The 27,661-nt window shown below is 33.9% G+C and overlaps 1 protein-coding gene across 3 annotated transcripts in view; it reads left to right on the top strand.

Moving 5' to 3' along the window:
* The first annotated feature begins 737 nt into the window (after window positions 1-737).
* LOC143405586 (UDP-glucuronosyltransferase 2A1) overlaps window positions 738-27,661 on the top strand; it is a 41,776-nt gene continuing 14,852 nt past the window's right edge. For 2 of the 3 annotated variants that reach the window (XM_076863926.1, XM_076863924.1), the window contains exon 1: window positions 738-1,452. In XM_076863926.1, coding sequence (XP_076720041.1) covers window positions 738-1,452 — 715 coding nt within the window. Of the gene's footprint in view, window positions 1,453-23,822; window positions 24,547-27,661 lie in introns of those variants that run through there. The other variant, XM_076863925.1, reaches the window with a different exon arrangement.

The following is a 27,661-nucleotide window of genomic DNA, read 5'->3' as shown; positions in this document are numbered from 1 at the left end:
CTCAGTAGACTAGTTAGCTTTTGAAGAACACTTTTGGTAAAGTGTGCTTCCATCACTAATTCTCTTCGAGTAGACTGCATTCACTAGCACCATATTCCATTGTTTCCTGAATATATTACTTGCACATATTTTATTCATTTAATTATGTTTCTCAGTGATTAACAAAATAATTTCTCAAACTATTAGAATAGTAGCAAATATTACACTTACTATATGTACTTCACATTTTTATAATATTCTTCATAATAATCGTACCTGTTAATACTATTATAATAATGTTCAGTTATTGCTAATGAAATTATATGATCTATTAAATATTTTTTAAAAACCCATACAACATTAGCATCCATTCAAGTCTGAGTGAATTCTGGTCCTATCTGAGGTGACAGTAAGTAATCCCAAGTATACAGTTGAGATATACATGGGCTTCCATTTAATGGGAAGAAATGAACAATTATAAGGTACAAAAAAAGGGCCAAAGGATCAGGTTCAAGAGAAGGATCAGAGAACAGGAATTATAACTCGAACCAGAGCAAACATTTGAAAGGTAAGACACATTGCTCCCAAACGTGTAATACCCATAAAATTTGGAGCTAATACTTCTAATATCATTCAGCAGAGAGATTGTTCTTATAGGTATCAATGTTGGATTAATATTGAGAAATATCACTGTCTTTCCCTTTTGTTTGAAAATCAGATAAATTCATTTGCCTCAAGTCTTCCGCATCATCCACATCATGTTCAACAAAATTCTGCTGTTGTCTCTTCAAATAAGTCTCCTAGGAACCACGCTTGGCGGGAACATTCTGATCTGGCCAATGGAAGGTAGTCACTGGCTAAATATTAAGATAATCATAGACGAGCTAATTACAAAACAGCATAATGTGACTGTTCTAGTTGCCTCTGGTGCACTTTTCATCACCCCATCAGTAAGCCCATCTCTGAAATTTGAAAGCTATAAAGTACCCTTCAGCAAAGAAACTGTAGAAGGATTGATCAAGAATTTTGTTTTGACGTGGCTGGAACATAGACCATCTCCTTCAACCATTTGGAGATTCTATCAGGAAATGACCAAAGTCATAAAAGACTTCCATAAGGTGTCCAGAAATATTTGTGATGGTGTTCTTAAAAATGAAAAGCTGATGGAAAAGCTGAAGAGAGGCAATTTTGAAGTTCTGGTGTCAGATCCAGTATTTCCTTGTGGTGATATAGTAGCTTTAAAACTGGGAATTCCATTTATTTATTCTTTGAGGTTTTCTCCAGCCTCAACAGTGGAAAAGCACTGTGGTAAAGTTCCATACCCTCCTTCCTATGTTCCTGCTATTTTATCAGAACTCTCCGACAGAATGTCTTTTGCTGACAGAGTAAGGAATTTTATTTCCTACCATCTACAGGACTACATGTTTGAAACTCTTTGGAAATCATGGGATTCCTACTATAGTAATGCTTTAGGTATGTAATTTTTTTTTGCTTTAAGATTTGAATGTGAACAAGCAGAGACTTGAGTCAACTCTTCTTTATGTCCCTATACTATTGTTTCACAGTTCTATATATTGATGTACTATTACTATCACTTGATATCAGGAAAGAAGATAAAAGACATTGCACAGGCATTGTGGCACATGCCTATAATCTTAGCTACACAAAGGCCCAGGTGGTGGATCACAAATTCAAGGCGTGCCTCAGCAACTTAGCAAGACCCTGTCTCAGAATAAAAAATAATAAGGGCTGGGAGTGTAGCTCAATGTAGAGCACCTCTGGGTTCAATCCTCCATACCATGTACAACACACACACAAAAAATATTTGCAATATAAATTACGTAGATAATATATACATGACACAGAAAAAAAAGAAGGGAGAGAATATATGACAGGAAGAGAATAAAATTCTGAAAAACTTAATAATGCAATACATAAAGAAAATTTTAGACCATAAATATTAGTTTTCCTGCAAAGTAAGTGTGGAGAAGGAAACTGTGCCCAGTGTTGGAGACTTCAAATGGCATTGGGCATTACTGATAATTTACTATTTCTGAGGTCAAAATGTGAGGTGGATAGACATGTAAAAAAAAAAAAAAACATGCTAATCAACATCAACACAAGAAAGAATGAACTAGTTGGGTGCAATGGCACATACCTGTAATCTCAGTTCCTCAAGAAGCTGAGGCAGGCAGATCACAAATTTAAAGCCAAAGTGGGCAACTTCATGAGACTCTGTCTCCAAATGAAAAACAAAAAAGGCCTGGGGAGGTAGCTAAGTGGTAAAATGCCCCTGAGTAAAAAAAAAAAAAAAAAAAAAAAAAAGAATTGACCGAAACAATTCAATAAGTATTTTTGAAGTATCTTCAATATTATGCTTAGTACTTCTGTTTGTGTCTAATAAGCAATTGGGAACTGTTTAAAATGATATTTTGATTGTGACTAGATTTTTATTTTATATAAAATACCTGTACAGATATGGAAACAGAATAGAGAACTTGAGGCTAAGTTATAACATCACCCAGGAAAGAGACAGTGAGGGCATGTGTTAAGAAAGTGACTTACAGTGGAAGAGCATTTATCTGGGATGCATGAGGTCCAGGGTTCAACTCCCAGCACCACAAAAACTAAGTAAATAACTATCCCTTGTTATTATTTGGTTTCCTACTACAAATGGTCCTTGATATGAGGTATCTCCCAAAAGCTCATGTGTGAGACAAAGAAAGACAAAGTGTGCCTGTGTGCCTGTAGTATGCTGTTTTTAATGCCCTTTGGGTATAGACCAAGGAGTGGGATAGCTGGGTCAAATGGTGGGTTTCATTCCTAGTTTTCCAGGGAATCTCCATACTGCTTTCCAATGCTGCACCATTTTGCAGTCCCACCAGCAATGTATGAGTGTACCTTTTCCCCCACACCCTCACCAACACTTATTGTTGTTTGTATTCTTAATAGCTGCTATTCTGACTGGAATGAGATGAAATCTTAGAGTAGTTTTGATTTGTGTTTCTCTAATTGCTAGAGATGCTCAACATTTTTTCATATATTTGTTGATTGATTATATATCCTCTTCTGAGAAGTTTCTATTCAGTTCTTTGTCCCATTTATGGATTGGGTTATTTGGGTTTTTGGTGTTTAGCATTTTGAGTTCTGTATTTACCTTAGAGATTAGTGCTCTATCAGATGTGCAATTGGTAAAAATTTGCTCCCATTCTGTAGGCTCTCTATTCACCTCACTGATTATTTCTTTTGCTGAGGAGAAGCTTTTTAGTTTGAACCCATCCCATTTATTAATTCTCGATTTTAATTTGTGTGCTATAGGAGTCTTATTAAGGAAGTAGGGGCCCAATCCAATATGATGGAGATTTAGGCCTACTTTTTCTTTTATTAGACTCAGGGTCTCTGGTTTAATTCCTAGGTCCTTGATTGACTTTGATTTGAGTTTTGTGCATGGTGAGAGATAAGGGTTTAATTTCATTTTGTTGCATATGGATTTCCAGTTTTCCTAGCACCATTTGTTGAAAAGGCTATATTTTCTCCAATGTATGGGTTTTTTGGGCACCTTTGTCTAATATAAGATAACTGTAATTACATGGGTTAGTCTCTTTGTCCTCTATTCTATACCATTGTTGCCAATACCATGATGTTTTTGTTACTATTGCTCTGTAGTATAGTTTAAGGTATGGTCTGGTGATGCCACCTGCTTCACTCTTCCTGCTAAGAATTGCTTTAGCTATTCAGGGTCTCTTATTTTTCCAGATGAATTTCATGACTGCTTTTTCTATTTCTATGAGAAATGTTAGCAGGATTTTGATTGGAATTGCATTAAATCTGTATAATGCTTTTGGTAGTATGGTCATTTTGATAATATTAATTCTGCCTATCTGAGAACAAGGGAGATCTTTTGATCTTCTAAGGTCTTCTTTAATTTCTTTCTTTAGTGTTCTGTAGTTTTCATTGTAGAGGACTTTTACCTCTTTCGTTAGGTTGATTCCCAAGTTATTTTTTTTTTTGCTTGTTTGTTTTGTTTTATTTATTCACAGATACACAGAAATGCCTTTGATTTATGGGTGTTGATCTTATATCCTGCTACTTTGCCAAATTCATTTACTAGTTCTAGAAGTTTTCTTTGAAATGTTTTGGGTCTTCTAGGTAGAGAATCTCATATCATTGAAAAATAGTGTTAATTTTAGTTCTTCTTTTCCTAGTGTATCCCCTTAATTTATTTTGTATGTTTAATTATTCTGGGCAGTTTTTCAGAACTATGTTAAATAGAAGTGGTAAAAGAGGGCACCCTGTCTTGTTCCAGATTTTAAAGGGAATACTTTTAATTTTCTCTATTTAGAATGATGTTGGCCTTGGGCTTAGCATAGATAGCTTTTACAATGTTGAGATATGTTCCTGTTATCCCTAGTTTTTCTAGTGTTTTGAACATGAAGGAGTACTGTATTTGTCGAACACTTTTTCTGCATCTATTGAGATGTTCATATCATTCTTATATTTAAGTCAATTGATGTGATGAATTACATTTATTGATTTCTGTATGTTGCACCAAACTTGCATCTGTGGGGTGAACCCTACTTGATCATGGTGCATGATCTTTTTGATATGTTTTTGTATTAAATTTGCCAGAATTTTATTGAGAATTTTTGCATCTATGTTCATTAGAGATGTTGGTCTGAAGTTTTCTTTCTTTGATGTGTCTTTGCCTGGTTTTGGAAACAGGGTGATATTGGCCTCATAAAATGAGTTTTGAAGTGATCCCTCTTTTTCTGTTTCCTAAAATAAATTAAAGAGTATTGGTATTAGCTCTTCTTTAAAGGTCTTTTAGAATTCGGCTGTGTATTACGCCTTCCTAGCCGCAGGGATTACCGGCATATGCCATCATGCCCAGCTTGGTTTATTTTATTTCTAAGAGAATTCTAAAAGGACTAAATTAATTAATCCATGATGGAATTTTAGAATAAAATCTGAGAGATACTAACCATTCAATTAGTGTAAGCTTTTTTTTTTTAGGTCTAATTAATTAAAACCAATGGCTAATTAATGAGAATTATTAAGAGGGATGAAGAAGAAATTAAAATTGATTCAATATTTTTGACTTCAGTAAGTGATAAATGGTGCAAATAACTCAGGATGTGAATATAAGAGAGAGAAAATTCAAGAAAAGAAATAACACATTTAATTTTGTACATGTTGCTGGACACAGTGGTGCCTGTTTATGATCTCAGTAACTGGGGAGGCTGAGGTAGGAGAATTGCAAGTTCAAGGCCAGCCTGGGCAACTTAACAGGTCCCTGAGACTGTCTCAGTGAGACCCTGAGATTCTGTCACTGGAATGGAGACCAGTGGTGGAATGTTTACCTAATGTGTGTGAGACCTAGGTTCCATCCCTAAATTAACAACAACTAAAATAAAAAATGTAAATAAATGTTGTGCATGTGATACTTATGGGAATATTTGGTGAAATCCAATAAGCAATTGTTAGGTGGGGTGAAATCTGAAGAAATGTAATGGGTTAGAGATTTAAGTATTATCTGTATAATAATGGTACATATGCACTTTATCTCTCTAATGGTAGCTTTGTTGCCATGTTTTCCACTTTCCTGTTAATGTGCAGTTTGCTTCCTAGTTTTCTATTTTCATACATAGCACATTTCTGAAGTTGTTCACTCTCAAATGATTTGAAGCCAAGAAGTGGGCTTAATCATGTTTATTATAAACCTGATTATCTTCTCAGCCAATAATAGGTATTTCACACTCCATAATTATAGGTCATACTTTGGACAATCTTTGCCACAGCCCGGCTGGCTGGGCAAAATAACCGGGGGGTGACGAGCAACTGTGTAGGTTGATACAGCAGGAATGGGAGCTGTTTATTGTAGGACAACAGAGGTATTTATACATTCCACACAGCTTATCTTAATTAACATAAACTAGATACAGCAGTCAACCAATAAGAAATCTCCACACTTAATGGCTCTCTGGCGCCACCTCACAAACCACTCCCCCTGGCAAAATACCAGGCGCCATCCTGACTTGTTTACAGACTCTAACAAATCTTAATGTTATATATTTACTGTTTTATTTTGATTTCATGATAAACCTGGTAAGCACAGACCTAATCAAAATGTTTCTCACTTTTGTTAAGTTGTATACAGTATTTTACGTAATGTTAGGAAGAGAAAATTTGAAGTTCCTGTGTGGTGATAGCTATTGACATGCATTGGCTTCTTTTCTACAAATCTCTGTATTATAAAATAATTGTAAAATTGATCTATATGAACCAAAACAAACATGCATGGGATGACAGCATGTGGATACAAGTGTTAGATGCTAAAGGTGAATGAATGGATCAAAAGCTAGTGAGCCCATTGTAGTTAAAAATCAATTTGTATCAGCAAAACTCATCACCTTCTCTGGATATGTTAACCAGTTGCCCCCAACTTACAAAACAGATGTTTATCTCCTGGTTATGAAGGAAACCCAACTCTTTCCCTTCAGACAAAACAAAGCACAGGTACAATGATTACATAGAAGCCTGCAGTGTCCTATGAAGACACAAACAAATGGTCTGCATCATAGCATTAAAACTGAATGTCATTAAAAATAAAGATAAGTGAAGAACAAATGGAAATTTTATGAAGCAATGAGGCTTTCAAGTTCCTAAAAAAAATCTCCTTCATGTCCTTGTGCATGTAGTAAATTAACAGAGATACCTGAATATGTGTAGCATCTCAGTTAATGGAAGAGAAAGCAGTATGTGGAATATTCTTGAGTCATATTGAATGTTTATTTTTTATCCTATCACGTCTGTTTTTAATCACCTATTCATCCTGAAGTTTTAATTTATAATTCATGTGGATACCATGCTACTCATTCATATTTGTGTTATCCTTGGTTTACTTTCCTTAGGCTGGAATTTAAGAATTACATGTTCCATTGTGTTTTGTCTGTAAGGCAATGTTGGTAATAATATCACACTATTCTCCCATCTTAAGACATGATACTAATCTTCCTTAATTTGTTCATGGGAATGCAATATAGATTTGTACAGCTCTAATCTTGATATTAAGTATCATGTTTCTAGTTGAATTATACTCTTCCGAATTAGAATGACTATTTAAGTTTGTTTTTACTAAAACACCGTATTCTCATTCATGCCACAGACATGAACGCTCACATTCGACAGACCAGGTAAGAAGTAAAAGTACTCACATGATAGAGTAGCTTATTTTCATGCAAGCCATCGTAGATGTAGTAGGATACATAGAACTGATTGTGAAATTTTCCTTCTAAATTGTAGTTTGAATTTATTTTCTACTTTTCTAATTCATTAAAGAATTTAAACCAATAATGAACCTATATCCACTCAGGTCTCAAATTTTTACACCTGAGTAAATAAACAGACCAAATTTCCCTAAGATTATCTCTTTGCAAAAGAATGCAATGAGAGTCTCAAAGTGGATCTTTAATCTCTGTTAATTGCTAGGAATTGGATATCACAAAGTTGCATTTTGTTTCAAGTTATGAATATTTGGCCCAAACTCATGGAAATTCTAACAGTAATAGTAATTAGCATTTATTGAGCTCTTCCTATATACTAGACACTGTGATAAGGGCTTTATATATATTAGCTCTCCAAATTCTTTCATTGAATTTGTTGCATCATTATAATAAAAAATATCACACACATGAGAATTTTGAGGCTTCAAAATATCAAGAAGAGAAAAATAAGATTGTTTAGCTACTAGTTTGAAAAGACAGTATTCACATTAAGGTCTTTCTCATACCAAAGTATCTGAGTGTCTGCACCTTCCTAAGTCCCAAAGCTTCTCTCTCTCTCTCTCTCTCTCTCTCTCAATTTAAATTTCAAATTGACATCATCAATTATTCAGAGCATTTTTGGTGTAAACTTTCTTGGATTTTTTTTCCTTGTAATGTATTTAGTATCTGGAGTCAACTATTCATTCCATGTTTTGCCTGTTCTTAATTTGATGAACAGAGTTTAATTGGGCCATGTTATCACTAGGTAACTCACTATTCCTTAAGGTGTAGGTCTCCATGTGATTCTGTTGCCTTAGGTGTGTTGTTTGAGACTATTCTTTCCTGCTCTTAAAGAGCTTCATAAGCAGCTTCTGAGAGTAAGACAGGCCTCTACAGATTTCAAACATTTGTTTAAAATTGAACCAGGTAAATTTCTTTTTTTTTCATAATATCAGTAAAAAGTCACCAAAGTTGTGTTCACGTTCACATTTAAGGAGAGAAGAATATAATAATTGGATGACAGTGAAAATATAATCTATAAACACAGTATATTGCTATCTGCAGTTTAACCCTTTGGCACTTTAAAAATGCAGGATTTGTAAAGAATATTCTTTACTTATTAGATTCATATATTATGCATACAATGCCATAATATAGTATTACATATGAAAGCTGGATGAATAGTCTTTAAGATGTAATGCCATCTGTTATAACTATAGACAATCTTTAGAAAGAAGGATGATGCTCTTAAGATATTTGAGTGAAACTAGGAAATAATTTAGCAGAAGTGGTCAATGTAAAATAAAATCCTGGAAAATAAATATATTGAGTGCTTATGTCTCTGTGGTCCTTGATTTCTAGAAGTAAATTTTAAAGGGAAAAAAAAAGTATATTGTAGTCCTTTCCCTGAAAAGTAATGCATTTCTATTTGAGCTACTTTCTTTTCCCTATTTTTCCTTCTTCCTAATCTTTTCCTTGCTTCTCTCCTTCCTTCCTTCCTTCCTTCCTTCCTTCCTTCCTTCCTTCCTTCCTTCCTTCCTTCCTTCCTTCCTTTATTTTTTATTTACATTAATATTGCTTGGTTAGAATCTTTCAAATACTCTCTGGCAGTGACCCATGAGCTGGATGACAGAGGTACTGCATTAGAGATGGCACTGGCTGTCAGACATTCATAGTTTCCAGAGATAGCATTTATGAAAGCATTGTTATGATAGCATTGTTCCTATTTATGAAAGTATTTCAGAATGAAAGGAAAATGATCATTTTTATGAGTATACTCATGTGCATGTTTCTTAAGGTAAATCATTTGTGACCTTTGGTGCTTGTAACTTTATTGATATCACATTATTTGTTATGTGCTTGCAGACTGAACATGACTGACTTACATTATTCGGGAAATTTCAGATATTTCAGTGTGCCATTGTAGGAAGAGGGAGAGATGGTAGGTCAAGGTGATAAGATCTGATTTATTTTATCATTTTAAAAGTAAAATTGTTTCCACCACAGAATTATATACAGCAAATATCTATTGAGCACAAATGTTACTCTGAATAATTTACATGCATTATTTCGCTCATTTCTTACAACTATAAGAAATAGGTTTCATTGTCCTCATGGGTTTGCAAATGAGGAGGCTATCCAGAAAGGCTGAGGCTGCAATCCAAAAAGTAGAGAATCATTTGATTTCAGGATCTAGACTAAAAAGAAACATTGGAAAAAATCAGTTTCTATACACAATTTTTTTTTTAAAAAAAAAAGTAAATTTAAATTTAAGCTTTCAAAAGTTAAGTAAACACTAAGCCAGGAACTCCAATTAAACTGAACCCCTGATGGTGGAACTGGGAAGCCCCTCTGGGAAACTGTCCTTGTCAGAGCTCTTCTTCCTAATCCTTTTTGCATAGTCTAAGTCTACCCCCTCTTGTCTGGGCATTTTAAGTTCTAAAGAGAAGACCCACCTGGCTGGGCTAGGTAGCACATGACAGCAATTCCAGCACTGAGGAGGCTGAGACGGAAGGATCACAATTTTGAGGCCAGCTTGGGCAATTTATCAAGACCCTGTCTAAAAAAAAAAAAGAAGAAGAAGAAGAAGAAGAAAAAGAAGAAAAAAAGAAAATGTGGGGGGATACTGGGAATGCATCTCAGTAGTGGAGCACCCCTATGTTGAATCTCAGTTTTGCAAAAGAAAAATTCAAATTAGCTATAGGAGCTAGTACCAGGAAGTCAAGGTCCATTATGATAAGTAAAAAGAAGACAAGGCCTACATGACCAGGACTCCACTCCTTCCTGACCTGCTCATCCTTCCCTTTCTATAAAAGCCCTTTATGCCTCAGGCATATTCCCACCCAGAGATGGAGTTTTGAGTTATTCCCTGAATCTTCTAAAGATACTAGCCCTTTATCTCAAGATGCTGCCTCTTGGTTCAGTATGGTGCGCCTGCCTGTGATCCTAGCTACTTGGGAGGCTGAGACAGGTGGATCACAGGTGTGAGGCCAGCCTGGTCAATTTTGCAAGACCCTGCCTCAAAATAACAAATAAAAAGAACTGGGGATGTAGCTCAGTGGTAGAGCACCCCTGGGTTCAATTCCCAGTACAGCCAAAATAAACAAAAATCCTGAATTCTTCCTTCCAACTCTCATCTCCTGAATATTGACATTCAAGCATTGGGTAGCCAGACTTTCATTTCAGTAACATTGGGAGGATAAAATTTAAGGTGATGAAGCATTGATTATGCCTGTTCTTAAACAGCATGAAGTCTGGTTTCCAGGTTTTATGGCCTCAGTGACCGTCTCTAAAATTTGGGAGACAATGAAAACAAGAATCAGCGTAGGTAAATCTTAGCCAGAATGATGCTCAGGTAACACAAGAAAACTTTTATCAGGCAAGAAAGTATCTTTGCAGGGATTTTTTTTTTTTAAGAAGAAAATTTATACAAACATTATTTGAAGAATTCTCAGTTTAAATAACATCACACACATTTTAAGAAACTTTTATCTTGATTTAATTTCATGCAGATGAACTAAGCATTCACTAGAAACTGTTTATATACACAATCTTATTAAATGTGATTCTGAGAAAAGTGATTCTGATTTATTACCTTTCATAGTCCTCTCTTTCAAAGTATATAGATGTTAGAATGAAAATGGCTACTTAATATAGAATACAAGGACAATACTGTAATTGGTATAATTTTTCTATGACTTGTTCACTTGTGGCACTAAATAATTTCTGCCATACCAGATTGTGAAAAAAAAACTAAATAAGATAATACATGTAAAGATGCCTTATAATGTAACAACCATCATTTTTGTCACAATGGATTATATAATAAAGGATTCTAAATTTTTTTTCAATCTAAATTTTGGAAATTTATATTAAAGATACATTTTACTAATAATAGTTATTATCTCAGAGTACATGGATACTAGGCTTATCTCTTCCTTGATTCTTTTTCTCAAAATAGGAGTAGATTTCTTTTTTATTATTGGAAAAATCATATTATACATAAAGAATTTGAATTATATTGTTTTCCTTTTGACGTATAGATCAATTGACCTGTGAATGAGTATATTCATCACATTAACCATTGTTTTATTTGAAAAAAAAATCTACCTAAATATATATGGAAGGTTTCTTTTCATCTTAAAAGATCTTCAGTAGAATGATTTCCCTAGTGAATATCACCATGTCTAAGAAGTTTGTCCAGCTGCTGATTTTAAATCTTACTTTGACTGAAATTGTTCTAAGTGGGAACGTGCTAATTTGGCCTACAGATTGTAGCCATTGGTTAAATATTAAGATTATAATAGAAGAGTTGATTCAAAGAAATCACAGTGTCACCGTACTGGCTTCATCAGAAACTCTGCTCATCAACTCCAGTCCTAATTTTCCTGTGAAGTTTGAAGAGATACCTGTTTCTTACAAGACGAGAAATCTAGACTCCATAATTGAACATATGATAATGCTGTGGATAAACCACAGACCAACTCCTTTCACAATGTGGACTTTCTACAAAGAACTAGGAAAACTCCTAGATACTTTTTTCCAAATTAATACACAAATCTGTGATGGTGTATTAAACAACCCTTCATTAATGGGAAGACTTCAGAACGGTGGTTTTGATGTGTTGGTAGCAGACCCAGTTACAATCTGTGGTGACCTTGTTGCTCTCAAATTAGGAATCCCATTTATGTACACATTAAGGTTTTCTCCAGCCTCAACAGTGGAGAGAAACTGTGGGAAAATCCCTGCACCAGTGTCCTATGTTCCTGCAGCCTTGTCAGAGCTCACTGACCAGATGACCTTTGGTGAAAGGGTTAAAAATACATTATCTTATTCTCTGCAAGACTATATATTTCAATCCTACTAGGGAGAATGGAATTCATACTACAGCAAAGTACTAGGTAAGTCTCTAAAATTATCTCTCATTAATGACTCCAGATATTTTTCATTTTTATTGTCCACACAGCAAAATTTTTCCATCCTTGGATGCATAAGCAGAAGTAATTGGACTTATTATATCTCTATAAAATTCCCTATTGTCTTTGGATAAATTCCAAAAATAAAATGAGATGGTGGTATTAAGTTGTATCCTATTCTCTCTCTCTCTCTCTCTCTCTCTCTCTCTCTCTCTCTCTCTCTCCCTCTTCCTCTCTCTCTCTCTCTCTCTCTCTCTCTCTCTCTCCCTCTTCCTCTCTCTCTCTCTCTCTCTCTCTCTCAACCCCCCCACCCTTGGATACTGGGAATTAAACCCAGGGCACTTCACTGAGCTACATCCTCACCCCTTCAAATTTTTATTTTTTATTTTTAGATAGGTTCTTCCTAAATTGCCAGGACTGGCCTTGACCTTGTAGTCCTCCTGCTTTGGCCTCTGAATAGCTAGGATTGCAGGCATGTGCCACTGTGCCTAATTGCTGATATCTCTTAATGGAAATAATGTTGTGTGTTTTAAGATAACAGTTTCACAGTGTATTAATAAAACTTCAAGTACATTTACTAGCAAAAACTATGACATTGCCCCAAAGTGGTTTGGAAAATATTTTGAGGTAATAAATAATTTACTTTCTCTTCTTTAGTCTTCAGTCTTTACTTTGTAGAAAAAAAACTTAAAGTTAGATATTAAAGAACCTGACTTAATACTCTGCCTCTCAGTATCCATCATTAGGGTAATTGGTTTATGTGGGCTAGTGAGCTCTCAAAATAATTTTTCTGTATCCTTTAGCAAGCCTCAGATTTCCTTACTTCATAGATTCTTTATAAGAATCAAATAAAATAATGTCAATTGTTGAAATAGTTATGGGTGTTTTTTTATATCACTTTTCTTTCTCTCATGAGTTTTCTTTCCTTAATTTTTTTAAAATTTCTTTTATTCTAAATGATTTTTACTCCATATCTGTCAGTATTACCCAGGAACATTAATTAGTAGCAGAGATTAACAGTTTAAGCTACCAGTTGTACTTTCTTACTAATATAATGTACACAATCATATCCTTTTTTCTGTGCCTTTTGCTCTCACTCCCTACCTCCCTCCATTCCTTTCTCCTTTTCTTCCCTCTTTCTTTTGTGGAATTTTTTTTGAAAAAAAAAATATTTATTTAACCCCAATATATTATCTGTCAGTTTTCTGGGTATTAGAAACACAACAATGAGGAAAGTAGATAAAATCTCTACCTCTATAGAGCTTACATTGTAACGAGAGGAGACAGTATAAAATAAATACATAAAATGTAAAGGATGTCAGATATGTATACATGCTATATAGTAAAAAAAAAAAAAAGTAAAACAGAGTTCTGGAATATTCTTCAATCATCATCACTTAAAATTTTTAAGTTTTCCATAGAATTTGTCTAGAGAAAAGATATTGTACATATCACATATATAAAATAAAATGTGTGTAAAGTAATTAAAATTTGCTTATGATTTTGGAGGGATAGCAATTAGAGTTTTGTAAGTAAAATCATATATTTTATGTTCTTCAACTATATTTTGGGAGACTTTTAAATTTTATATACCACAAAAACACATTTTGATTTAAATTAAGATGTTATTCTCCTGATTATTTCTCAAGATATCTGGAATGTATTCTGTAATACTTATCACTGCCCATACGTATATCACATACTGACTATTGGGGTACTAAAGAAGATAACAAAACATTTTCTTTATAAGAAGATTACAAAATCAAGATGGTGAAGGGTCTTGGAAAGCCCCCAAGGTTCTGGGTTCTGGCTACTCTTGCTTACTGTCCAATTAGCAAGTTACTTAACTTCTAGTTTAAGTGCTTTCTCCTTAGCAAAATGGGGATAATAATTTTACTGTATTATTTAAGAAGTTAAATTTGATATATGTGGAATACCGTGTCAATTATAATGAATTGTGCTTATATTGAATAATTTTTTTTTTTTTTACCAAACTACTCAGGGGCTTTTAAATAACAAAGTGTTAATTACACTACCATGGGGCTCTATACATAGAAAATTGTCAGTAAATACCTTCAAAACCTAAATGGCCTCTAGTATGCAATAAATATTTTTTTTTCTCAAAGGAAGCATAGACAAATTATATAATCTCTGAAAAAGCCTTTGTAAAAGAAAAAATTCCCAGCTTCTCATGTTTACAAGGATAATAATCTAATTTCAGAAATCCTACCTTTTAAGAAATTAAATATCTTACTTACGTAAATCTCTTATGCTCCTCATCTTACAAAAATATTTGAATAACAATAACTGTCTTAAATACTTTATTTTAGTATACTGCCAAAAAGAACTAGTAAAATCTACTTTGTCTTATTTCGCAATTTCATTGTTGAAGTCTTAGCAACATCCTGTAAGTAGACACTGATACTGAAAGAGTGCAGATACCTTATATTTTATATTATTGTGTTTGAACACAGGAGATTTAACTTGTCAAGTTTCTGTGGAGTTTTCCATACAATGGTTGTTTTTCAGTTTTGTGTGTGAAAAACAGACAAGGAAAATGATATGTTTAACTATGCTAAATAATAATCGCAAATGTCTTAAAGACAAGAGATAAGTAACAAGAACAAAACTAACCACACTGATCTAAAAGCCTCTTTTCTGTATTAGGAGATCTTAAATCTTATGGATGAAGTGATAAAATTAATCTCTGTTTTCAAATATTCTTCAAACAGCTAATGAAGAAGGAATATTAGGGAATGTGAAAATCATTGTTACTCATATCAAGAAGTAAATCTGTTACCCAAGTCCTAGGGGAGAGACCCAATTGTGGGGATGCCAACAAATCAGGTCCAGCCACTTTTGTCAAAAACCAAGTGAAAAACGTAATGGTGAAAAACAGGAAAGGAGTTGTAATCAGTGTAGCTTCACCAGGAAGATGAGGGTACACATGTTCTTAGCCCTGTCTTCCAAGGCACTGACAGGAGCTTCCGAGGTAATTATTATTTAGACAAGGTGAGCCAGAAATATGCATAATTAAACAGCAGTTTTGGTCAAACTGGTAAGGTTGACCATTATCTGAGGATTGGTCAACTGGGGCCTTGTCAATAATAGGAAAGTTACTGTTACTTGGGGGTGGTTTCACCTCATTGTAATATGTATTTGATCTGAACTGTTGCTCCTGGGATCCAAGGTGATGCTGAGCAAGGAAGACAGGCAAAATTGAGTCAGATAGATCAAGCTTGTTATCCTGCTTTTAATGACCTAATAGACCTTTGCAGACCCAGGGAAGAATCTAAGTTTTTCTTACAAATCTATTAATAAATCTGCCTCAGTCCAAGTGTCTCGTGTGAAACCTTCAAATTGCACTGTCTGATCTCTTCAGAGATCAACTTCTGAGAGGTCTTTGTACAGTACATAGATTTCACTTGGATAGTGTTTTTTTTTTTTTTTTTGAAAGAGAAAGAGAGAGAGAATTTTAATATTTATTTTTTAGTTTTCGGCGGACACAACATTTGTTTGTATGTGGTGCTGAGGATCGAACCCAGGCCGCATGCATGCCAGGCGAGCGTGCTACCGCTTGAGCCACATCCTCAGCCCACTTGGATAGTATTTGAGGATGAGTTTTGCTAAGCTATAGAAAGGCTGAGTCCTGGATACCAAAGTGAAAGTGGTTAAAAAGATAAGGCAACTGGAAGGTCCCACTTTGCCAGTTCTTCCTGGCAGTATACTAAGATAAAATATTTAAAATATTTTTAGTTTGTGATCCGCCAAGAATATCTGATCAATTTTTTTACTCAGTTATTTTTGCAGGTACTGCTCTTACATATTAGATGTTTTTTCCAGTTTCCTTTTTTTTCTTATTTTTTATTGATACATATCAATAAAATTACCAAAATTATCTTTTTAAAAATAATTACCTTTATAAAATTACCTTTACCTTGACCAAAGGACTAAATTTTTAGTACTGTAATATATTGTTTGACATTCAGTAAAAGGGGCTTCTTTCTACTAGATGTCTTAACAAAAGAGAAAGTAAACATCATAATACAAAGCAAAATCTAGTGTATATTCTTTATTTCTATAGTATAAATATTTCTCATTTCTCATTGTTTTTCAAATGTATTCTCTATGAAAAAAAAAGGCAAACATATCCTTGCAACAAAACTACCATTGCTTATAATGTAACCACTGGTTCTATGAAAAAAGGCTGAAATTGTACAGAGACTGTCTTAAACCTATCAAAATAGCTACACGTACATAAAGAGAATTAAGGATATTTCTGTTTCCTGTATTATTTGTAGATAATCTTCCAACATAAAAATTTTGAAAAATGACTTTATCTCAGAGAGGAAAATTAATAGTAATACCATTAGTGCTATAAATTTGGTCCTTAATTGCTGTGGTTTGGATAGGACTTGAGTATGTCCTCCAAAATTTCATGTGCTGGAAACATATTTCCAGTGTGGCAGTGTTGAATTGATAGATCACTTAAGAAATGGGGACTAGTGAAAGGTTCTTCCACTAGTGGAAGGTTCTTGAGTGACTGGGGACATCGCATTATGTAATATAGTTCTGGAGGAACCAGGTTAGTTTCTGTGAGAGCAAGTCAAAATAATAAGAACAAATCTAGTCCCTGTGCCCCTCTTGCTCTCTGACTTGCCCTGTGATTGATCTTTCCTTCTTTCACATGACTCTTCCATGATTCCATCCACCATTTGGTGATGTAGCCAAAAGGCCATCGTCAGAATCTGTGGGCATTAGACTTGATCTGGGGCTTTAGTCTCCCAAACTGTAAGCTAAGTAAATACATTTTCTTTAAATATTACTTGGCCTCAGGTATTTTGTAATAGCAATAGAAAATAGAATAAGACATAACTTTTGTGAAGACTAGTTTTTACTTTTGTTATGATATCAAATCATCTTTTGTATTTTATTACTAAAGTAGCTATCTTGTCCTTTAAGTCACATTGACTTAACATCTTTAAATTTATTGCATGCTGTTTTTACATTTTCAGAGACTAGAATTTTGTTTATTCTGTTTGCATCTTGAAAATTAACCACTAGACTTATTTATCACCTTTTCTGTCTTTTAGCAAATGAGCTCAAAAATGGAAGCTAAATTAGAAAATAGTTCTACAAATGAAAAGAATGATTATATTCATTATATATTCTTAGGAATTTATAACCACTGAATCTTTTCTTTATAATAATATTGTTGAATTTTAGTTTATGTGAAAAATATAGCAACTACATTTTTGAAAGCGATAAAGATACAGAAAATTCTTTTTTAAAAAACTGTATTGCATAACGTGTATTCTAGGTAAGATGGCCTAATTAATCTGAACTTGAACAGGAATGCTTATTTTTGTCCTCTTCGTCATTCATTAAGTTAAATGTTGGCACTATTTATCTTTACCAACAATTACCTATAGGGGAATTGTCTATTTTGATATTTAATTCACTGATTCACTTGCTTACAATATGATTGTAATTCTATTTTATATTACGGTAGTGCAACTTTAGTGAATGTAATATAAGTAGCCTTTTAAAAAATATTGTTCTACTTTTATTGTTCTGGAAACCTTGTGTCTGTGATTAAATCTATCTGCTGGATGGTGAGAAGCACATAGGTCTATGATATGAGGCCACAAAGGTAGGAGCTAGCCACCAGCAAAACTTGCCAGGATTGACCCCTAGGACAATCTCACTCACATGGAGATGAGCAAGGCCAGCTTAGAAGTACTCCATCTTGCCTAAATCAGAATCATGAGCTAAACAGAAAGTTGTTTTAAGACAGTAAGAATTTGGGTAGTTTTTGATGCAAGAACACTCCTTGATGACTTCTAGTCCTGATTGTTCCATATAGCAATCCTAGAACTCTGCTTTGTTTTCATCTTTATATAATCACTGTATTTTCTACATTTCTATATCCAATGGTGTCCTATAAATATGTAACAATTGGTCCTCTGTGCTAAAAGAAAAAAAAAGGCAGCATTTTCCAAATAGCAGTATAAATCCTTCCATGACTAATTGCAAGCTGCTGAGATATTTTGATTTACATATTTCAGTTTAATGGTACAACATTATATTTTTCTTCTCTATTGGTTTTTGTGGATCTTATAATCATGTAGATTTTCAAAATAGCATTTTTAATTCTGTTATGTTTTGGAATCTGGTCTCTATTTTTCAGTATCAATGCCAGAATACATATGGATCATTGTTACTACTTTTCATAATACGTTAACAAAATAGTATCATTAATTCCATTTTTGTAGATGATAAAATAAAAGTTGAGAGAAATGATGTAACTCTCTCATTAACAAACATTTGTCAAAATGACAAACCATTTTGCAGAGTATGTGAATGGAAGTATATTTACATCCAAAGTCCACATAACTGATCTCACTACAATCGCCAAGTGGCTCAGTGGTTTTATGATTAACTCAAGCCTGAGCTCTCTGCTTTTTAAAAATAAATCAATAAAAAGTAAACATTAATTTGAAATTGAGACGGGTAAAACTGATTTTCCTTTTTAGAATAGAAAAGAATGTTATATTTTTGCAAAATGGAATCCTAGAGAAAATTGTCAACAATTTTAAGAGAAAAAAATAACTACAGTGGCAACTGTTGATAAATGCTCATTAAAACATTTAAAGTCACATTTAAATCTAAGAACTAAGTTTAAGTAAAATAACTTCAATGCTGTTTTTTGAAATTTTTATTTTACTCATATATTCAAGATCAAGGGAATAGTATTTTACACAGAAAATTCCTTTGTGATCATGAAATAAGTTTTGTTTTACTGAACTATCCACAGTGTTGTATTTATCATTCTTACATTGTTCTGATTCTAAAATAAATATCATATACTTAAGATAATATTATATATTATGTGTTATATACTGTATATGATACATATGGATGTTCTACTTTTTAATTTTATTTTTTAATTTAAATTTCTTTTTAGCCAATGTATAAAATATAAAAATTGTTCATACGTGTGAGGTGTGCTGGGGTGATTTGATAAATGTATACATTGTGTAATGTTTAAATCAAGTTAAATATATCAAACTCCTCAACATTTATAATTTCTTAGCAGGATGAGGGACACATGCCTGTAACCCCAACAACTTGGGAGCCTGAGGCAGGATCACAATTTTGATTGTAGCTTCAGCAACTTAGTGAGACCCTGTCTCAAAATAAAAAGTAAAAAGGGCTCTGAATGCAGCTCAGTGGTATAGAGGCCCTGGGTCTGGTCCCCAGTACCACCCCCCCCCACCTCCCCACGCTCTGCACACACAAATACTATCATTTATGGTGAAACTATTAAACTCCTTTCTTCCAACTCTTTGAAATATACAGTACATTTTCATTATCTATAGTTATCATGCTGTGCAAAGATACCACAACAGAATTTTTATTAAAATATTATGTATGTATGTTATGCACATAAGTGTGCATACACACACATACACACATATACATATATACACACAAATTATTGGTATTTATATGTGTATATCCAATTTTATATGTAATGACATGTTCTTTGAAAAACATCACATATAGTGCATTTATATACATAATTGCTTAGAATTTTAAAATATGTGATTTATCTCACAGAACAACATATTGTTGTTTTAGATATTTGCAGATAGTTTTCTATTCTGAATTATCTGTTATTACTTTATAGCTTCATAGTTTCCAGATTTTAAATAATGCCATATTCTTTGGTTATAATCATTTACTCGATTTTATGAACTATTGCAAAACTGGTTATTCATTGTGTTTAAAGTATATTTGGTTTAAAGTATATTACCAATACTGGCCAAACACTACAAGAAGATTGAACTCAGGGGCACTCGACCACGTAGCCACATTCCAGTCCTATTTTGTATTTATTTAGAGACAGAGTCTCACTGAGTTGTTTAGCATTGCCCTTTTGCTGAGGCTAGCTTTGAACTCTTGATCCTCCTGCCTCAGTCTCCTGAGTCACTGGAGTTCAGATGTGTGCCACTGTGCCCCACCCTCTTATATTAATTTTAATGTCAGCATACACATCTGGTCACTTATGACAGTGAATGGGAATTTTATTTTGATTTACATACAATTTATACTTTCCACATACCTGTTTTCCATTATTCAAATCCACTTATTACTACTACATTAAATTTTGCATTCATAATTTTTAAAAAATATATAATGTTATCAGAACAGTGTTATAAAGATTCATATATTTGTTTAGATGTGCTACTAGTTCATGGAATTTCAATGGTATATGATGTGCACTCTGTCAAGTGCCACATGACTCATTTATTTCTTCTTTTAATGGCATCTGAATTCTTTCCAAGTTTTACATTAATAGCTTGTTTCCCTGTACTATAATTATTTTCTATGTAATTAATTACCAATCTGTAATGGTTATTCGTTAGTTGAATGGTTAAGTTAGAGACTATATGGATGTTTAGCTTTAAAAAACAATGCTGAGTCAGGCACAGTGGCACACACCTGTAATCCTAGCTACTCAGAAAGCTGAAGCAGGAGTGTCATACCTGTCTCTTGCTTTTGCTGACCCTAAGATATTAAAAATTATTTCATAGTAAATAGTACTTACTCATTTAATTTGCAATTTTATCTGTGATAAATCTTTGAAGCTAGGATCTAAGTTGTTGCTGCCGCTGCTGCTGCTTCTTATTCCTCTTCCTCCTTTTTTTTTTTTTTCATTGAGCCCAGGAGTGTGTCACATCCGAGTTATTTTAATTTTTTTTTTTCAGACAAGGTTTCATTAAATTGCTGAGGTTGGTTTTGAACTTAAGATCCTCCTGCCTCAACCTCCTGGGGTTACAGATGTGCATCACCATGCTCCTCAGCCACATCATTCTCTCTCTCTCTCCTTTTTAGTTATACATGACAGCAGAATATACTTTGACTTATTCATACAATCATGGAGTACATCTTATTCTAATTAGGATCCCAGTCTTGTCATTGTACATGATGTAGAGATTCACTATGGTGTATTCATATGTGTACCTAGCAAAGTTATATCAGAATCACTTCTTTTCTTGCTTGTATTTTAATTGAATGAAAATCTATCTCAGGGTGGCTTGTGTTAACAAACCACAGGGAGGATATTGTTCTTCCACACAATGCCAACTCAAAACAGGTAATTTTCCTTGCTATAAACCTGTGTGTACTGGAATTCACCTGTAAAAGTGAGGGTATATCTTGGGAGTCCAGCATTAGTGACTGTATGTGTAGAGTAAGGAGCTTGCACAAGCCTTTAGGGTTTCACACTTTGTCGCCCCTGAAGCACCCTGTGTACCCTTTGCAAGAATAGCTGAAGTTTTGGTAAAAGCTTGTGCTTCAGAATTCCTGTTTTTACTCGTTTTTGAGTGTCTGCTGATTTTAATTTTGTCAAATCAAAAATAAATTTTATAAGATCAATTCTATATTTTATCCAATCTTTTAAATATTTGTTTGCTATAAGAGAAAATATTTGCATTCCTTTAAATTTCTTTTAGATTAACCAGAGCTAGATCTTAAGTTTTCTCAGATAAAAAGAAATTTAGAGATATTTCTCAAATAATATATAAAATTGAATGTAATATTTGTATGTTATATACTATTTCTTCTTTGACTTTGCTTAAAGTATTTTATAGCACAACATGAACTTTGTCATAGTGTGTAGATAAATTTATTTTCCCCCTCCTAATTGTATCTCTATTATCTTTTACAAAAAAGGACTCTTACCTTCTCAGATTATAATGTTACCTCTATTTTCTTAGAGTACTTTTATGACTCATGTCTTTGGAGATATTTCTGAGGTTCCTTTTTTTTTTTTTTCCTGGAATGTGTTTCATCAGCTACCCCCAGAAATTCTACAAATTCTAGTCATACAATGCAATAAAATTCCCTAATCTTTGGTGCTAGCTTTACTATTGTATCTTACAAACAAATCTATTCTGTTTGCAAAATAACAAACTTAAGATATAGAAATTTCAATAATTTGCCTCTTTCACCAAATATTATAACTGAATTTAACCCTTGATACAATTAGTATCATGCTTCATAGAATGCACTTACATCAGTATTTTTTCTTCAAAATTATACTTTCAACCCATTCTTAAGGACTTAACTAAAGCATTATTTCATCATTGCCTTCTTTCCGCCGAACAATTTCCTCGGAGGATTTTTCTCTCCTAACTTCTAAGATTCACCTCTCTTATGTTTGTAGAGTTAGTGTTGTTAAAAGTGACTCAATTGCTGAAATAAAATGTGAACTCATATTTTTTTTATTTTTTTTAAAGAGAGAGTGAGAAAGGGAGAGAGAGAGAGAGAGTTTTAATATTTATTTTTTAGTTATCGGCGGACACAACATCTTTGTCTGCATGTGGTGCTGAGGATCGAAACCGGGCTGCACGCATGCCAGGCGAGCGCGCTACCGCTTGAGCCACATCCCCAGCCCGTGAACTCATATTTAATTGGAACTATATTGTGCTGGTCTCTTTGTGTCCTGTCATTGTATAAAACTGACAATATCAAGTGCTAAACATTGTTAAATGTATGATATTATGAAAAAGGGAGAAATTGAAGTTACATTAAAATATGGATGGCTAACTGGATATAAAAACCTATATTTCTAATTTTCACCTCTCTCTTGAGATTCAAGTATTTATAAGTCAAATATATATATATCCACTGACATGTCTAATCACTAACTCATACGTGGCAGGTCAAAAATTTTTGCCCTAGCCATTCCTACCTTTGAATTTCATGTATTTTTGAGTCATTGTTCTCTCTTCCTCAACTATAAAAATGAGCCTTTCCTTTCCTTTTCACATAAATGTTGATCCCCTCTCACTTCTCATCAGTCCTAAGAACTCTCATTCTAAACTTTCCATCCAAAAACCAAGATTAAAGTTAAAAACTGAAACCAGAGAATAGCATTAAATCTCACCAAAGACTCTTAAAAATCCCTTTTCCACACTTTTCTATGTCACCCTGCACTCCATACATACTAGACTAAAATGATCACAATTTCTGCATTATCATTCTTTATCTTGAATTCTTCCTTTCCTCTTGAGTAAGTATCTTCTGCCCATTTTGCTTCTAGACACAGATGCTATGCCTGTTCCAGTTTCAGAAGGTTTTCTGATTCCTTTCACATAAAAATGAGGCATCTTTCTCTGGAGTTCTAAAACAGTATAATAGTTTTTTTGATAATTAGTATTTACCTCCTTTCATTATATGTCTTTTACATACTAGAATGTAACCAATTTTAAGGCAAGACCTGTATATATTTCCCCATATTATCACTTATCAGTTTCCATAAGATCACCATACTATTTACTGAACTTCTTTAAATGCATTCTTCTATTATACTTTGAATTATTAATCTGAAGTATCAAATTTTTGCCTATTTTAACATATTTAATGCAGAATTATTAGAATACTGGAATAAATTCTACACAAATGTTTAAAAGGTTTTTATCATTCAGCAAATGTCATATAGGTGCTGCACCCAGGCAATGGGATGGGCAAAGTTCTGTGCACATGTGTCCTTTCCTACTTTTAGAAGTTAATATTTGACTTGTTTCTTACCACAGTTTTTACTTAACCCAGTGAGCACTCCACCACTAAAGAACAGTGCAGAGGAGACACGGTCATGATGTTTGAGAAATGGGTTTCGACAATTCTTTTCTTGCAGTTTTGCTGGGCCGGCTGTGGATTCTGTGGGAAGGTCCTCGTGTGGCCCTGTGATATGAGCCATTGGCTCAACCAAAAGATCATTCTTGAGGAACTCCTGCAGAGAGGACATGAAGTGACAGTTTTGACTTCTTCACAGAATCTCTTGGTTGACTATGAAAACTCTTCTAGATTGAATTTCGAGGTGATCTTTGTGTCACAGGACAGAGAAAGTGCAGAGAAAAATCTAGAGGAGTTCTTACATTTGGCTGTGAACGTCATGCCATCATTGTCACTCTGGCAATCAGCAAAAATATTTCAAAACTTCTTTCTTCAAGCAACTGAATACTTTGAAGACCTCTGTCGGAAAGCAGTTTACAATCAGTCCCTCATGGAGAAGCTCCGGGAAACCAAGTATGATGTCATGTTTATAGACCCTGTGATTCCCTGTGGGGAATTGGTGGCTGAGTTGCTTGGGATCCCTTTTATACACACGATAAGGCTCTCCATGGGCAACACTGTGGAGAAATACTGTGGGCATCTTCCAGTTCCACCTTCCTATGTGCCTGCTGCCATGGGAGGACTAATAGATAGAATGACCTTTTTGGAAAGGGTGAAAAATATGATGTTTACATTCTTCTTTGACTTTGTGCTCCAGCAATATGACTTTAAATTTTGGAATCAATTTTACAGTGAAGCATTAGGTAAGAGACTCTGCTTCTCATGGTATACTCGTATCCAAAGGCCTTTAGGAAGCCAAAGAAAAGCCCAGAGAAATGTAAGAAATACATTTTTCAAATCACTGATTTCTACATAAAACTCTATAAGTTTGGTTTGTTAAACAAGTTGGGTAAGGAAGACAAGAAGACAAGAATTTTTTTCTTTTTCTTTTCTTTTTTTTCTTTTTATTTTTCCAGGGGTTATTCCTTTTCTCCTCCTCCTCCTTCTTCTTCTTCTTTTGTTTTTTCTCTTGGGACTGAACCTAGGGGTACCTTATTACTGAGGTATATCCCCTTTCTTTTTTATTTCATTTTAATTTTTTTCTGAGGGTCTTGCTAAATTATGGAGGCTGTCCTTGAACTTGTGATCCCCCTGCCTCTGCAGGAATTAAAGGTGTGTGTGACCACCCTGGCTGGTTACTCCTTCTTTATAATTGTTAGACTGTTTTGTAAAATACCTTGAAATTTAATAGATTGTTATAAAAAAAATGTTAGTCCAAGGAAAGAAGACTTTTTTTTTTTTTTTTTTTTGTCAGATATAGGATAATAAATACTTCCAGGACATTGAACTTCTTTTTACTATGACATTTAACTTTTTATTGATTAAGGAGGGGGAAAAAAAGAAAAAAATTGCAGTGTTTGTTATAATAAGAAAATCTTTCATTATGCCAGTAATAAACTGAAATATGAGCTATTTGGGGAATGGAATCAAATTCATTATAAAATTGACTTTATCTGAATTTTGCTTCATAAATTTTTGAGAATAACTTCTTATTACTCTCAAATTTATACCATTCTCCTCTTGAACCAGCATACCTACCATTTCCATGTATCTCATAAAGTAGGTAGAAAACGTCAGTGAATGTATCTCATAAATTAGGTAGAAAACTTCAGTGTGTCCTGTGAACTGCTTCACCAGAGTTGGTCATAATGAAAAGTTTCCTAGGATACTTTACATTTCAGAGAGTATAATTCAGAGAGTTGAAAACTTAAATACAAAACTCGAAAAAAGTTTATTTCTTGAAAGTTTAAAAATGTAGTGAACCTTTCATTTAGATGGTAATATTCATTCTACTTACATTTAGTTGCTTACCTTTTTCTAATGAATGATGTTACTTTGTTATTTTCGTCTGAATCCATCAACTGAAGCCTTGCCCTTCAACCCTTTTTTGAGAATCATGAGGAAATACCAACTTCCAAACAAAAGACGACACAGAGTGTTAAAAACACTAGCTAATTTAACTCCCCAGTTGTGTTAATTTGCTAGGGCTTCTATAAGTAAGTACCAGAGACCTGTGACTTACAAAAAAAAAATGTATTTTTTTCCAGTTCTGGAGGCTGGGAGTCTGACATCAAGGGCTGCCAGGGTGGCATGTTCTTGGGGCTTCTCCCCTCTTGCAGATAACCTATCTTGTTATGTCTGCACAAGGCATTTTCCGTTGCATCTGTGTGTACTGGTGTGTCTTCCTCTTTCAAAAGGATACTAGTCATATTGGATTAGGATCGTACCCTTTAATTCACTTAACCTTATTCACCTCTAAAGACCACTTCTACAAATAGAGTCAGGTTTCAACAAGGGAATTTGGGGAAACACAACTGAGTCCATCACACGATTTTCTTTTTCATATATACATCCCATTGATGCTTTTTATTTATACAGAATGGTGTGTTTCATTGTGGCATATTTGTATATACATAAGAATGTAATTTAATCAATTTTACTCACCAATACCACCCCCACCCTCTCCTCTCCTTTCTCCTGGATCCCCTTTCTCTATGCATGGTCTGTCTTCTACATTCATGGTAGTCCCTCTTCCTTCTTTCCCATTTTCTTTTCCCTCCAGCTTCCACATATGACAGAAAACAATGCTTTTCTCTCTGAATCTGACTTATTTCACTCAGAATTATGGTTGGTAGTTCCACCGGTTTTCCAGCAAATAACATAGTAAATGTTCATCTGATGATGGACACCTAAGCTGGTCCCATAATTTGACTATTGTGAATTATGCTGCAATAAATAGGAGAATTCATGTATCACTGTAGTATGCTGATTCTAATTCTTCCGGATAATTAAGGAGTATTATAGCTGGATCATATGACGTTTTTATTTTAAACTTTTTGAGGAACATTCACACTGATTTCTGTGGTAGCTATCCCAATTTACATCCTCAAAAACAGTGCATAAGAATTTATTTTCCCAGCATCCTTATCAGCATTCATTGTTATTTGTATTCTTGATGACTGCCATTCTGATGCAATCTCAGTGTAGTTTTGATTTGCATTTCCCTGATGGCCAAAGATGTTGAATAGTTTTTCATGTAATTGTTGCCCACCAATTTATTGATTGAGTTTTTTTTGTTTGTTTGTTTGTTTGGGTCTTTTTTTTTTTACTTTTTTTAAAAATTCTTTGAACATTCTGGTTACTAATCGTCTGTTGAAGAAGTAGCTGGTAAAGATGTTCTACCATTCTGTCAGTTTTCTCTTCACTCTGTTCATTGTTTCTCTTATTGTGCAGAGGCTTTTTAATTTGATGCCATCCCATTTATTGACTCTTGCTGTTATTTCCTAAGCCATAGAGAAATCTTTAGGTTGAAATGTTTTTCCCAAACAGTTTTAAAGCTTTTGCTCTTATATTTAGATCTTTAATAAATTGTGAGTTCTCCTTTGTACATGATGAGAGAGAGGGATCTAGTATCATTCTTCTATATGTGGATATTCAGTTCTCCCAGCCCAATTGTTAAATAGGCTTTTCTCCCCTCCAATATGTATTTTTGCCAGCTTTGTCAAGGATCACATGACTGTATCTGTATGAGTTTGTCTTTGTGTCTTCTATTCTGTTCTGTTGGTCTATGCTGTTTGTCTGTTTTTATGCCAGTACCATGCTATTTTGGGTACCATGACTCTGTAGTGTATTTTCAAATAGGGTCTTGTGATGCCTCATGTATTGCTCTTTTTGCCTAAGATTGCTTGGGATATTCTGGGTCTTTTGTTCTTTCACATAAATTTAGGATGATTGTTTCTAGTTCTGTGAAGAATATCCTTGGTATTTAGATGAAAACTTCATTGAATCTGCTAATTGCTTTTAGCAATATGGCCATTT

Source organism: Callospermophilus lateralis, chromosome 8, assembly GCF_048772815.1.
Source record: "Callospermophilus lateralis isolate mCalLat2 chromosome 8, mCalLat2.hap1, whole genome shotgun sequence".
Lineage (NCBI taxonomy): Eukaryota > Metazoa > Chordata > Mammalia > Rodentia > Sciuridae > Callospermophilus > Callospermophilus lateralis.
This window is presented reverse-complemented; position numbering and strand designations above follow the sequence as displayed.